This window comes from Electrophorus electricus, chromosome 3 (genome assembly GCF_041902795.1).
Source record: "Electrophorus electricus isolate QZ-2024a chromosome 3, ASM4190279v1, whole genome shotgun sequence".
Taxonomy (NCBI): Eukaryota; Metazoa; Chordata; class Actinopteri; order Gymnotiformes; family Gymnotidae; genus Electrophorus; species Electrophorus electricus.
In genome coordinates this window covers 38367043-38378654 of record NC_137499.1, presented here as the reverse complement: position 1 = coordinate 38378654, position 11612 = coordinate 38367043, and the positions used below count along the sequence as shown (strand labels likewise).

The window sequence follows — 11612 nt, the reverse complement described above, 5'->3', positions numbered from 1 at the left end:
GGGTGGGGGGTGTTTGTTTGTTGTTTGTTGTTGCTAATTGTCTTCAAAGGCTTTTTTCTTGCTAAAACAGATGGACTCCTATAAATAGTTACTACATAGTCATGTTACAAAGGGCTGTAGCATGTAAGGGACATGATTTTGTTTGGGACTGTCAGATGTACCCAGTGGAAACTCTCATGTTCAGAGATGTACTGAGGCACTCTGAGTCAGCGTTTACTCAGACCACTAAGACTGTCCATACTTGTTTACTGGGAGAATAGCACGTACTCGTGTGTCCAAAAATATGAATGTATTTTTTAAACATATCTTATTAGAAATGGCAAATCCTCCCTCAACATATGTAGCTAAATCAAAATTGCTGCTTATTTGTATTTTGAATTTTCAAAAACACTATTGTTCCTTCAATCACTTCTTCTGACTTTTCATTTTAATGTTTTTTCTGAGAGACCACTTAGTCAGCGATTTCTGCCCTGAGAGTGAATTTGAAATTAACTGTTTTTAAAAATAGTTCAGGTTTTGTATTAAAGCATTTCAGGCAGGGGTGAAGTTGTTATGAAGACTGACCTTGCTTATTAGCAAGTACTTGATATGAATATATCGTTAGATTGATGTGAATATATTTGGTGTTTTGTACATGTGCATATAGAGAATATTTAGCTAACACCAGCTCCTGTTGTCAGAAACAGTTACTGAAGTTAACAGCTGGTAGTTATATTGAAGTCTATCTTTAAATATAACTGGCAAGTATGATATATACCTCATCAATACTCTTCACAAAATTAAGAAGGAAAAAGCATTTAAACAGGAAGACAAACATTTTCTCTTTTTGTGCCACTTAGATCTACAAGAGAACCTGATCAAATTTAGTTAGATGCTCTTCTCTTCCATATATATATTCTCTATTGGATAGTTCTTTGTCAAATCATGATTGGAATTAAAACAATATTCTTATCCAAGATTCTGCAAATTTCTATTGCTAGAAACTAGATCCTTCCTTTTGACATTTAGTTTTGTAACTGATTAGGGACCCCTTTGTGACCCACTGTCTGTTTTCAACAGACATTGGGGAATAAGACCAAAGTATTTTGTGCAGAATTAAACTTTTGCTGCAACATCCCTCATGAAAAGTTCTTAAAAGACATACTCTTTGCAGAGAGCCAATTGTGACAAGGGCTCATTTCCTTGTTTTAAACACTGTTCAGTTCCCCAATACCAGTCAATCCCACTGACTGGACTATAGATTGACTTGTATTGTGTAGTAAAATCTAAAGTCCAAATGGTTCATTTATGCACAATGTGCTGAGAATTGTGTACTCCGATAATTAAACCTCTGCATGTACCATCAAACTACATTATTGTGCAAGTCTTAAGCCACCATTAGATTTGTTGGTTTAATGACTACACACACCAATTTAGTTTTTGAAACCATTGTGTTCCATCTCAACTTCTTTTGGGGAGACTGTCCTGAAAATCTTCTGGTATTATGCTAGGTTTCTTTAAGCACTTGCTAGAGTTCTTTTAGATTTAGTCCTCATGCTGTTGCTCAAGTGTAAGTAGGTCACAATACTTGCATCTAGCTTATTGAAGCTAGAGATTTATTAAGTTCAAGGGGCAGCACACACCTCAGCTGCCACAGATCTTTTGCACCATTAAACTGCAATTTTCAGTTTACAAGATGAGCCATATGCTGAAGAAAACATTTATTTTCAAGATTAACATCATGGTCACAATCAAGTTGTACACATTTAGAGAAGCTGGTCTTGGCTAGAAAGTGAGAATGGGACCATTTCACACTATAATTTTGCATGAACACCACAGTTCATTTCCAAGTAGAGTCTGAACACACTCTGGGTCAAAGCCTGGTGCTGGATTTAGCTCTTGCTGCCCAGGGTGTGCTTGTCAAACAGGTACTCGGCCATTCTGTTGTTGCCAGCATCCATCTTGCTGAGGTTGGTGATGTGGTCACCCAGCTTCTTGATCATCTCCACCTGCTCATTCAGGTACTCGGACTCCAGGAAGTCATACAGCTGTAGAGAACACCACAAGTAAACTGCAAATGCCTAGTGCCTCAAAGCAGTGAATGAGAACCAAACCACAGCAAAAGTCAGACTTTTAAAAACAGGCTTTCAGCAATGTGTCTGGTACATGGAACAATATAAACTCTGGGAGTATGTGGACTCACATGAGGGTCAGCCTTCTCAGTGGCGAGCTTGTGCAGGTCCAGCAGAGCCTGGTTCACGTTCTTCTCCAGCTGCAGAGCACACTGCATAGCCTCCAGTCCGGTGCCCCACTCATCTCGCTCAGGTTTCTGATGGGGCAACCACAAACATGGAATACTAGAAATAATAAAGCAGATATCTGTTGCTGAAGACTGAGGGAAATATACACAACTATATTTAATAATGACAAGGTACCTTGACATCCTGGAGGAAAATGCGGCCGCCCCTCTTGTTCTGGAAGGACATGAACTTCTCCGCGTGCTCACGTTCCTCGTGGCTGTTCTCCTTGAAGAAATGCGCAAAACCCTCGAGGGCAACATCATCGCGAGAGAAGTAGAAGGCCTGTTGGCCACAATAAGTGTCAATTTATTGCCCAATCAGGTTTGATTCTAATCAAAACTCACCAAAGTGTTTACATTCTCCAGGTTGCTGGTCCAGTTTAGATGACGATGCCAATATGAAGTTTAAAAAAATAAATAAAAAAAGCCACCACACACCAGCTCCAGAGCTTCTGGAGGTGCCTGGTAGACTAAGGTACTTTAATTACACGTTGTTAGTGTTCTGAATATCAGCAGCAGGAGATGGCTGATTTTTCCCAGCAGCTTGCCTAAATATTAATTTAAATTGAATTACCACTCCTCAGCTGAGCTTAAGCCAAATGATTACCTTCAAAAGTATTTCATGCTCTGGATGTGATGCCGATATGTACTGACAACAACCAAATGATTACCAATTAATGACGAACCATTTTTAACCAACTATGTTACGGTCATAGACTCAAATAGTAAATAAGATGTAGTTGGTAAACTATTATGTAGGACCCATTCCCCTTTTTACGAAGATGTAATCCGTACTTTAAATTAGTTAATTGGACAGACAGTGCTTTCTTAACAATAGTTATATTCTAGCAAAGCGACCGTTTACATCTCATACGCACCATCGAGCTGTAGGTGTAGGAGGCGTAAAGCTCCATGTTTATCATCTTGTTGATGGCCGCTTCGCAGTCGCGGTGGTAGTTCTGACGAATCTGGGAAGTCTCCATTTCAGCAGATGTTCGTTGTTTTTCTTATCAAAAAACAAACACTAAATTCAAAAATAGCAAATCACAGGACAAAGACGTAGCTCCGTTCAATCGCTGTTGAAGCAAAAGCTTCTTGTGCGTTTTCCCAAGACTGTGCAACAGGTGGCTTCAGTCTTAGTATTTATTGTCTGTACCGCAAGATGACGCGGCTGTTTGCAGCCAATCAGATGCCAGAATTTAATGAAAAATTAAGGCGACCGGAGAAAGTGCCCTGTCATGATAAAAGAGGATTCTTAAAATTTTTATTGTATTTTTTAAATTTCATTTAAAATGTCAAATATCAAACAGTAATGACTGATTCAACTCCGTGTAAACGAACATCATATCTAGTTTAAAAAATGGATCATCTCTTAAATATGTAAGCCTATATGTCTTGCAAAACTACTCTTTTGGAATAGTGCACATTGAAATGCAAATATCCTTTGAAAGACATTTTTATTCAGTGACACTTAAACAGTTTATTTATAAGTTGATGGTCAAAATGTGAACATGATTCACAGATCAACAAAGGCTTGTAGGTGCAAATATTTTCAGCATGCACTGTGACTCAGCTGTTTTTATAAGTCCAGGTAACCTATTGTCCAGCTGATGTTCATGATCTTCCTTACATGGAGAAGAACCATTAAGCAGTTTGTTCTGTTGGGGAAACCAAAGACAGTCAAAATAACTGCTCAGTCTGCATTTATTATGACAGAATGAGAGAGGATCTATTTCAGTGTCTTCAAAACCCACAGAACTGTGCAAATGTGGCTACCGATACAAATTATGTTTAAAGTAATTTATCAGAGCAGTAAGTGTATGTGACCCCCCCCCCCCCCCCCCCGAAAAAAAAAAAAAAAAGTTTAATGCTTCTTTTTATTATTTCCTGTTTGTTTCTGATCTCCCATGGCATCGCTTATGTCGATGGTGGGTCTCTGTTCCGTTGATTTGTGATTGTTTTCTCAGTAGGTGTTTAATGGGTTTCAATGTGTTTGAGTTTATCATGATGAAAGACAGGTATTTGGAACTTTATAATGGGATGTACTATTACATAAGATATATGATAGACTACATAATATAAGGCAGTTTTATGCTGTACATTATTCTTTATATCAATAGCCTATGAAAAATCACAGAAAGGCCTTGTTACTTTTCATTAAATTAATGCTTATCTTTAGAATTTTTAATGTATTAGCATTCATGTTTGTGTAATATCATATTGTCAACAAAGGCTTGTAGGGGCAGTTTTCAGCATGCACTGTGACTCAGCTGTTTTAATAAGTCCAGGCAACCTATTGTCTATCTGATGGTCATGATTTTCCTTACATGGAAAAGCAACATTAAGCAGTTTTGTTCTGTTGGGGAAGCCAAACACATAACTGCTCAGTCTGCATTTATTATGACCTATTATGAATGTATTAGCATTTGTGTATGTGTAATATATTTACATGCCAATAAACAATTATTCGCTAGACAAAATAGTGCAGCAGGTGTCATTTCTTAGACGGCAGACCTTGAAACCTGTACTAAACATGCATATATATCGCACAGACTTTATAATAGCTGTGTCATGAAGGAAACTTGATCAGGTGTGCTCTACAGCCTTGTAAAAGTAGTCATGACCAAGCATCGAAGCAAGGGGTCAGCACCTGTAAGACAAACTGTGCCGTGGAAACTTTAGTGGGCAAATGACAAGAAAAAAGTAAGCGAAGGTAAACAACTTTGACTGCTTAAATCTGTAAGTAGAGCTTTCATGTGCACAAACCAAATAAGCTTGAATGAGGCCACCATTAATGACTCACAATGTTGTTGAACAATTGTTCTGCAAAGCTGGATATAGCAAAACACTCATTTAGTTAATGTAAAAAAACAATGTCCTCAAATATCCAATCATTTTTGAAATATATCATTTAGTCAGTATTTATGTATTTAAGATGCCTACATAAGTTTAACTCTTACATGACCTCTTCCCACTTAAAATACTGAATAACTGTTACAAAGAGTTGTGTATACTGTGCAAGGGACATGATGATGTTGGAGAGTGTCAGATGTACCCTCATGGTCAGAGATGTGCTGAGACATTCTGTCAGCGTTCACTCAGACCACTAAGACTGGCCATGCTTGTTTACTGGGAGAATGGTTTGCACACACACATTCAAAAATGTATGTATTTTTAATAGACCTTATTAGATACATTTAGTCCATCAATAAATATAGTCAAATCAAATTTGCAGCTTCTTTGTGTTTTTGTCAGGTCTGTCCTTACCCAACCACTTAGTTGTAGTATCAGTCCTCACCGCCAGGGGTCGCCCTCACCTGAATAATGATCAGTCGCCATAACAATTCCCCATGCTCACCTATGGACTGTTGGACTCAATATATGGTGTCCATTTAACCCAGCGTTGGTCTGCTTGTAGTGGCAAAGTCTTGCCATTTCCACAGTAAGCATTTCTGAGACATTCTTGTCTGTATTGCTGTTTCTGTTACTGGCTTCCGTGGATATATAGACTTTTCTCTGCTTATATGAACACTTAGTCAGCAATAACAGCTCAGAAAATGCTTCACACCACTCAGGACTCATATGACAGCGTTCCAGGCAGGGGTGAAGCTGTTTTGTGTCACGTCTGCTAGTGTTTTGTAAGTTGTTGTCTGTTCGATGTTGTCAAGATACCATTCCATTCCAGCCACCAGGTATTCTGGTTCATTGTTTCCCTTGTCTGAGTGTGGGCTTGTTTCTGACGTAAATTAGGGAGTAAAGGTAGCGCTGTGATTTTGTTTGTGTGGCACAATATTACAGGCAGTTCTAGTTCTGCTTTGGCCAGGGTTCTACATGAAGTTGAAACCCATATGTGAACATCATAAATATCACCATTTCTGGCAGTGTGTGTATATATTTCATCCTTTTCCCTTCCATTTCTCCCACACCCCCATTCAGTTACAGACTGAGCCTAGACTGGGTCATCACAAGGGCAAATGCTACATTGTCAGAAATGGACTGTAGTAAGGATGAATAGTAAAAGAACATCTGAAGAAAATGGCATCAAAAAATGAGAATTAAGGGCTCATGCTTTCATGCTCTGGTTTTGAAAGGTATATTTTTAAGCTTTGTGTAGAGTTAATCAGGCCCGTTTTACAATATTCAATCTCAAATAGCCTCCCTGTGGCCTGGTTGGTTTAGTAAAGTTCAGGAATATGAAAAGGTTGGTTTGTGTAAAAAAAAAAAACCCACACACAACCACACACCTAACCTCCTGTCAGAAGAGCCTTTACATGAATATCCTGAAAGATCCTGTGAGAACCTTATGGATTTAAAGTCACCTTAAAAAGGCACACAACCCTGTCTCTATACATGAAAACATACCAGCCCTCCCAAACCTTTTTGTAAAGAAACAAGACAAGCAACATGTCCAGCTCAAAATGTTTATTCTTCACCAGACTCAGTTAAAATTCATTAGTGCACATGTTTAGAAAAAGTAGTCTTAGCCAGATATTCAGTGTGATCCTCTGCAAGATTTCCATTCGACAGTTTTACACTCAGTTTTGCATGAACTACATAGCAAGAGCTGATTTCTTAGTAGAGTTTGAACACTGTAGACCCTGTTCAAAGCTGGATTTAGCTCTTGCTGCCCAGGGTGTGCTTGTCAAACAGGTACTCGGCCATCCTGTTGTTGCCAGCGTCCATCTTGCTGAGGTTGGTGATGTGGTCACCCAGCTTCTTGATCATCTCCACCTGCTCATTCAGGTACTCGGACTCCAGGAAGTCACACAGCTGTGGAAGTCAAACCGAGCAAGAAGGAATAAATAAATAAATAAATAAAAACTGAACACTGACCAGTGCCTAATGCCTCAAAGCCACCAGTGTGAAAACCAAACTACAGCTAAATTAAAAGCTTATTGTATGCAGGCCCTCAATGTGTTTTCTATATGGAGCGATAAAAACAGGAAGTGCTGTAGGGACGTGGACTCACATGAGGGTCAGCCTTCTCAGAGCCGAGCTTGTGCAGGTCCAGCAGAGCCTGGTTCACCTTCTTCTCCAGCTGCAGAGCACACTGCATAGCCTCCAGTCCGGTGCCCCACTCATCTCGCTCAGGTTTCTGATGGGGCAGACAAACAATGGCGCTAATCATATCAACGAGCTGTCAAACTGTGTGTCACCATTACGGGGTTAAAACTCATTACAACGGTACCTTGACATCCTGGAGGAAAATGCGGCCGCCCCTCTTGTTCTGGAAGGACATGAACTTCTCCGCGTGCTCACGTTCCTCGTGGCTGTTCTCCTTGAAGAAATGGGCGAAACCCTCGAGGGCGACGTCATCGCGAGAGAAGTAGAAACCCTGTTGGCCAAGATGTCAATTATGTTAAACATTTTAGGTGTATTCTGTTCAGAACTTGATTGGAGTCGCATAGGCATATTATATATAATTTATTTATATTTATTTTTTTTAATTCCTTGGGCTTGTAATTTTTCCAGAGCTTAAAACAATATTTTACAGTTACAGTTCATTCTAAAATGTGACAGCTGACTAACATGCGAGATAAAATCCGATTTAACCAGTTCTGGGGGATAAAGCAGGCTACAGCGCTAACAAATGTAAGTAGTTAAGGTGTAGTTAGTGAATGAACATACACGACCTAATTTCCTTGTGTTTTAGGTAGGTGAACCTGTATTTCAAAGTATTCAGTTTATAGGCTAAATGGAAGGAACACACTTCTTCGCAATATCAGTTATACATTTTAGCAAACCAACCACTTGCATTTCTTAATTATTCACCATCGAGCTGTAGGTGTAGGAGGCGTAAAGCTCCATGTTTATCATCTTGTTGATGGCCGCCTCGCAGTCGCGGTGGTAGTTCTGACGAATCTGAGAAGTCTCCATTTCAGCTGATTTTTATTTGTTTCTTATTAAAATACAAAAATGAAAATCGAAGATAATAGAGCGAGACGAAGAAGAAGCTCCGTTCAATCACTGTTGAAGCAAGAACTTCCCAAGTCTTCCCAAGGATGTGAGATGGATGTGTTCGGTCTCAGTATTTATTGTCTCTACGGAAAGGTGCGGTGGCTGTAAACTGCCAATCAGGCACAAGAATTTAATGACGCGCTAAGGCGACAAGAGAAGTTGCCTTGTCATGGTAAAAGTGATCTCACCAGCATGACACATTAATTATTAAAAAAATTAATTGTATTTGATCGAACACTTTAATTTGTAATGACTGATCAAAAATTGAACAAAATGTTGGTTCCAAAGTTTCTCAAATAATCTTTATAAAAACTGAGACCCACATGTCTTCGTGAAAAGCAACATTAAACATTATATGTAAGCCTATATGTCTTGCAAAACTGCTCTTTTGGAACAGTGCACATTGAAATGCAAATATCCTTTGAAAGATTTTTATTCAGTGACACTTAAACAGTAGTATTTATAAGTTGATGGTCAAAATGTGAACATGATTCACAGATCAACAAAGGCTTGTAGGTGCAAATATTTTCAGCATGCACTGTGACTCAGCTGTTTTTATAAGTCCAGGTAACCTATTGTCCCGCTGATGTTCATGATCTTCCTTACATGGAGAAGAACCATTAAGCAGTTTGTTCTGTTGAGGAAACCAAAGACAGTCAAAATAACTGCTCAGTCTGCATTTATTATGACAGAATGAGAGAGGATCTATTTCAGTGTCTTCAAAACCCACAGAACTGTGCAAATGTGGCTACCGATACAAATTATGTTTAAAGTAATTTATCAGAGCAGTAAGTGTATGTGACCCCCCCCCCCCCCCCCCGAAAAAAAAAAAAAAAAAGTTTAATGCTTCTTTTTATTATTTCCTGTTTGTTTCTGATCTCCCATGGCATCGCTTATGTCGATGGTGGGTCTCTGTTCCGTTGATTTGTGATTGTTTTCTCAGTAGGTGTTTAATGGGTTTCAATGTGTTTGAGTTTATCATGATGAAAGACAGGTATTTGGAACTTTATAATGGGATGTACTATTACATAAGATATATGATAGATTACATAATATAAGGCAGTTTTATGCTGTACATTATTCTTTATATCAATAGCCTATGAAAAATCACAGAAAGGCCTTGTTACTTTTCATTAAATTAATGCTTATCTTTAGAATTTTTAATGTATTAGCATTCATGTTTGTGTAATATCATATTGTCAACAAAGGCTTGTAGGGGCAGTTTTCAGCATGCACTGTGACTCAGCTGTTTTAATAAGTCCAGGCAACCTATTGTCTATCTGATGGTCATGATTTTCCTTACATGGAAAAGCAACATTAAGCAGTTTTGTTCTGTTGGGGAAGCCAAACACATAACTGCTCAGTCTGCATTTATTATGACCTATTATGAATGTATTAGCATTTGTGTATGTGTAATATATTTACATGCCAATAAACAATTATTCGCTAGACAAAATAGTGCAGCAGGTGTCATTTCTTAGACGGCAGACCTTGAAACCTGTACTAAACATGCATATATATCGCACAGACTTTATAATAGCTGTGTCATGAAGGAAACTTGATCAGGTGTGCTCTACAGCCTTGTAAAAGTAGTCATGACCAAGCATCGAAGCAAGGGGTCAGCACCTGTAAGACAAACTGTGCCGTGGAAACTTTAGTGGGCAAATGACAAGAAAAAAGTAAGCGAAGGTAAACAACTTTGACTGCTTAAATCTGTAAGTAGAGCTTTCATGTGCACAAACCAAATAAGCTTGAATGAGGCCACCATTAATGACTCACAATGTTGTTGAACAATTGTTCTGCAAAGCTGGATATAGCAAAACACTCATTTAGTTAATGTAAAAAAACAATGTCCTCAAATATCCAATCATTTTTGAAATATATCATTTAGTCAGTATTTATGTATTTAAGATGCCTACATAAGTTTAACTCTTACATGACCTCTTCCCACTTAAAATACTGAATAACTGTTACAAAGAGTTGTGTATACTGTGCAAGGGACATGATGATGTTGGAGAGTGTCAGATGTACCCTCATGGTCAGAGATGTGCTGAGACATTCTGTCAGCGTTCACTCAGACCACTAAGACTGGCCATGCTTGTTTACTGGGTTTGCACACACACATTCAAAAATGTATGTATTTTTAATAGACCTTATTAGATACATTTAGTCCATCAATAAATATAGTCAAATCAAATTTGCAGCTTCTTTGTGTTTTTGTCAGGTCTGTCCTTACCCAACCACTTAGTTGTAGTATCAGTCCTCACCGCCAGGGGTCGCCCTCACCTGAATAATGATCAGTCGCCATAACAATTCCCCATGCTCACCTATGGACTGTTGGACTCAATATATGGTGTCCATTTAACCCAGCGTTGGTCTGCTTGTAGTGGCAAAGTCTTGCCATTTCCACAGTAAGCATTTCTGAGACATTCTTGTCTGTATTGCTGTTTCTGTTACTGGCTTCCGTGGATATATAGACTTTTCTCTGCTTATATGAACACTTAGTCAGCAATAACAGCTCAGAAAATGCTTCACACCACTCAGGACTCATATGACAGCGTTCCAGGCAGGGGTGAAGCTGTTTTGTGTCACGTCTGCTAGTGTTTTGTAAGTTGTTGTCTGTTCGATGTTGTCAAGATACCATTCCATTCCAGCCACCAGGTATTCTGGTTCATTGTTTCCCTTGTCTGAGTGTGGGCTTGTTTCTGACGTAAATTAGGGAGTAAAGGTAGCGCTGTGATTTTGTTTGTGTGGCACAATATTACAGGCAGTTCTAGTTCTGCTTTGGCCAGGGTTCTACATGAAGTTGAAACCCATATGTGAACATCATAAATATCACCATTTCTGGCAGTGTGTGTATATATTTCATCCTTTTCCCTTCCATTTCTCCCACACCCCCATTCAGTTACAGACTGAGCCTAGACTGGGTCATCACAAGGGCAAATGCTACATTGTCAGAAATGGACTGTAGTAAGGATGAATAGTAAAAGAACATCTGAAGAAAATGGCATCAAAAAATGAGAATTAAGGGCTCATGCTTTCATGCTCTGGTTTTGAAAGGTATATTTTTAAGCTTTGTGTAGAGTTAATCAGGCCCGTTTTACAATATTCAATCTCAAATAGCCTCCCTGTGGCCTGGTTGGTTTAGTAAAGTTCAGGAATATGAAAAGGTTGGTTTGTGTAAAAAAAAAAAACCCACACACAACCACACACCTAACCTCCTGTCAGAAGAGCCTTTACATGAATATCCTGAAAGATCCTGTGAGAACCTTATGGATTTAAAGTCACCTTAAAAAGGCACACAACCCTGTCTCTATACATGAAAACATACCAGCCCTCCCAAACCTTTTTGTAAAGAAACAAGACAAGCAACATG

General features: G+C 38.8%; 2 protein-coding genes across 2 annotated transcripts; both read right to left on the bottom strand.

Annotated features, from left to right (window-relative positions):
* Positions 1-1683: 1683 nt before the first annotated feature.
* On the bottom strand, positions 1684-3404 carry LOC113580251 (ferritin, middle subunit-like). Its single transcript, XM_027014682.3, has 4 exons — positions 3157-3404; positions 2415-2561; positions 2183-2308; positions 1684-2027 (listed from the first exon to the last, which is right to left on the bottom strand). The coding sequence occupies exons 1-4, from the start codon at positions 3259-3261 to the stop codon at positions 1872-1874; spliced, it is 534 nt and encodes a 177-aa protein (XP_026870483.1). The 5' UTR covers positions 3262-3404; the 3' UTR covers positions 1684-1871.
* Positions 3405-6685: 3281 nt separating this feature from the next.
* LOC145657056 (ferritin, middle subunit-like) lies at positions 6686-8292 on the bottom strand. The gene is made up of 4 exons (XM_081711482.1): positions 8051-8292; positions 7467-7613; positions 7248-7373; positions 6686-7048 (listed from the first exon to the last, which is right to left on the bottom strand). Exons 1-4 carry the CDS (start codon positions 8153-8155, stop codon positions 6893-6895), a joined length of 534 nt encoding a protein of 177 aa, XP_081567608.1. The 5' UTR covers positions 8156-8292; the 3' UTR covers positions 6686-6892.
* Between the last annotated feature and the right edge of the window lie 3320 nt (positions 8293-11612).

Coding starts and splice junctions, on each gene's coding strand:
- LOC113580251 (XM_027014682.3), bottom strand. CDS start 3,261: ATGGAGACTTCCCAGATTCGTCAGAACTACCACCGCGACTGCGAAGCG. Junction 2,309..2,414: donor TTTTCCTCCAGGATGTCAAG/GTACCTTGTCAT, acceptor TTGCCCCATCAG/AAACCTGAGCGAGATGAGTG. Junction 2,028..2,182: donor CTGAGAAGGCTGACCCTCAT/GTGAGTCCACAT, acceptor TGTTCTCTACAG/CTGTATGACTTCCTGGAGTC.
- LOC145657056 (XM_081711482.1), bottom strand. CDS start 8,155: ATGGAGACTTCTCAGATTCGTCAGAACTACCACCGCGACTGCGAGGCG. Junction 7,614..8,050: donor CCTACACCTACAGCTCGATG/GTGAATAATTAA, acceptor CTTGGCCAACAG/GGTTTCTACTTCTCTCGCGA. Junction 7,374..7,466: donor TTTTCCTCCAGGATGTCAAG/GTACCGTTGTAA, acceptor CTGCCCCATCAG/AAACCTGAGCGAGATGAGTG.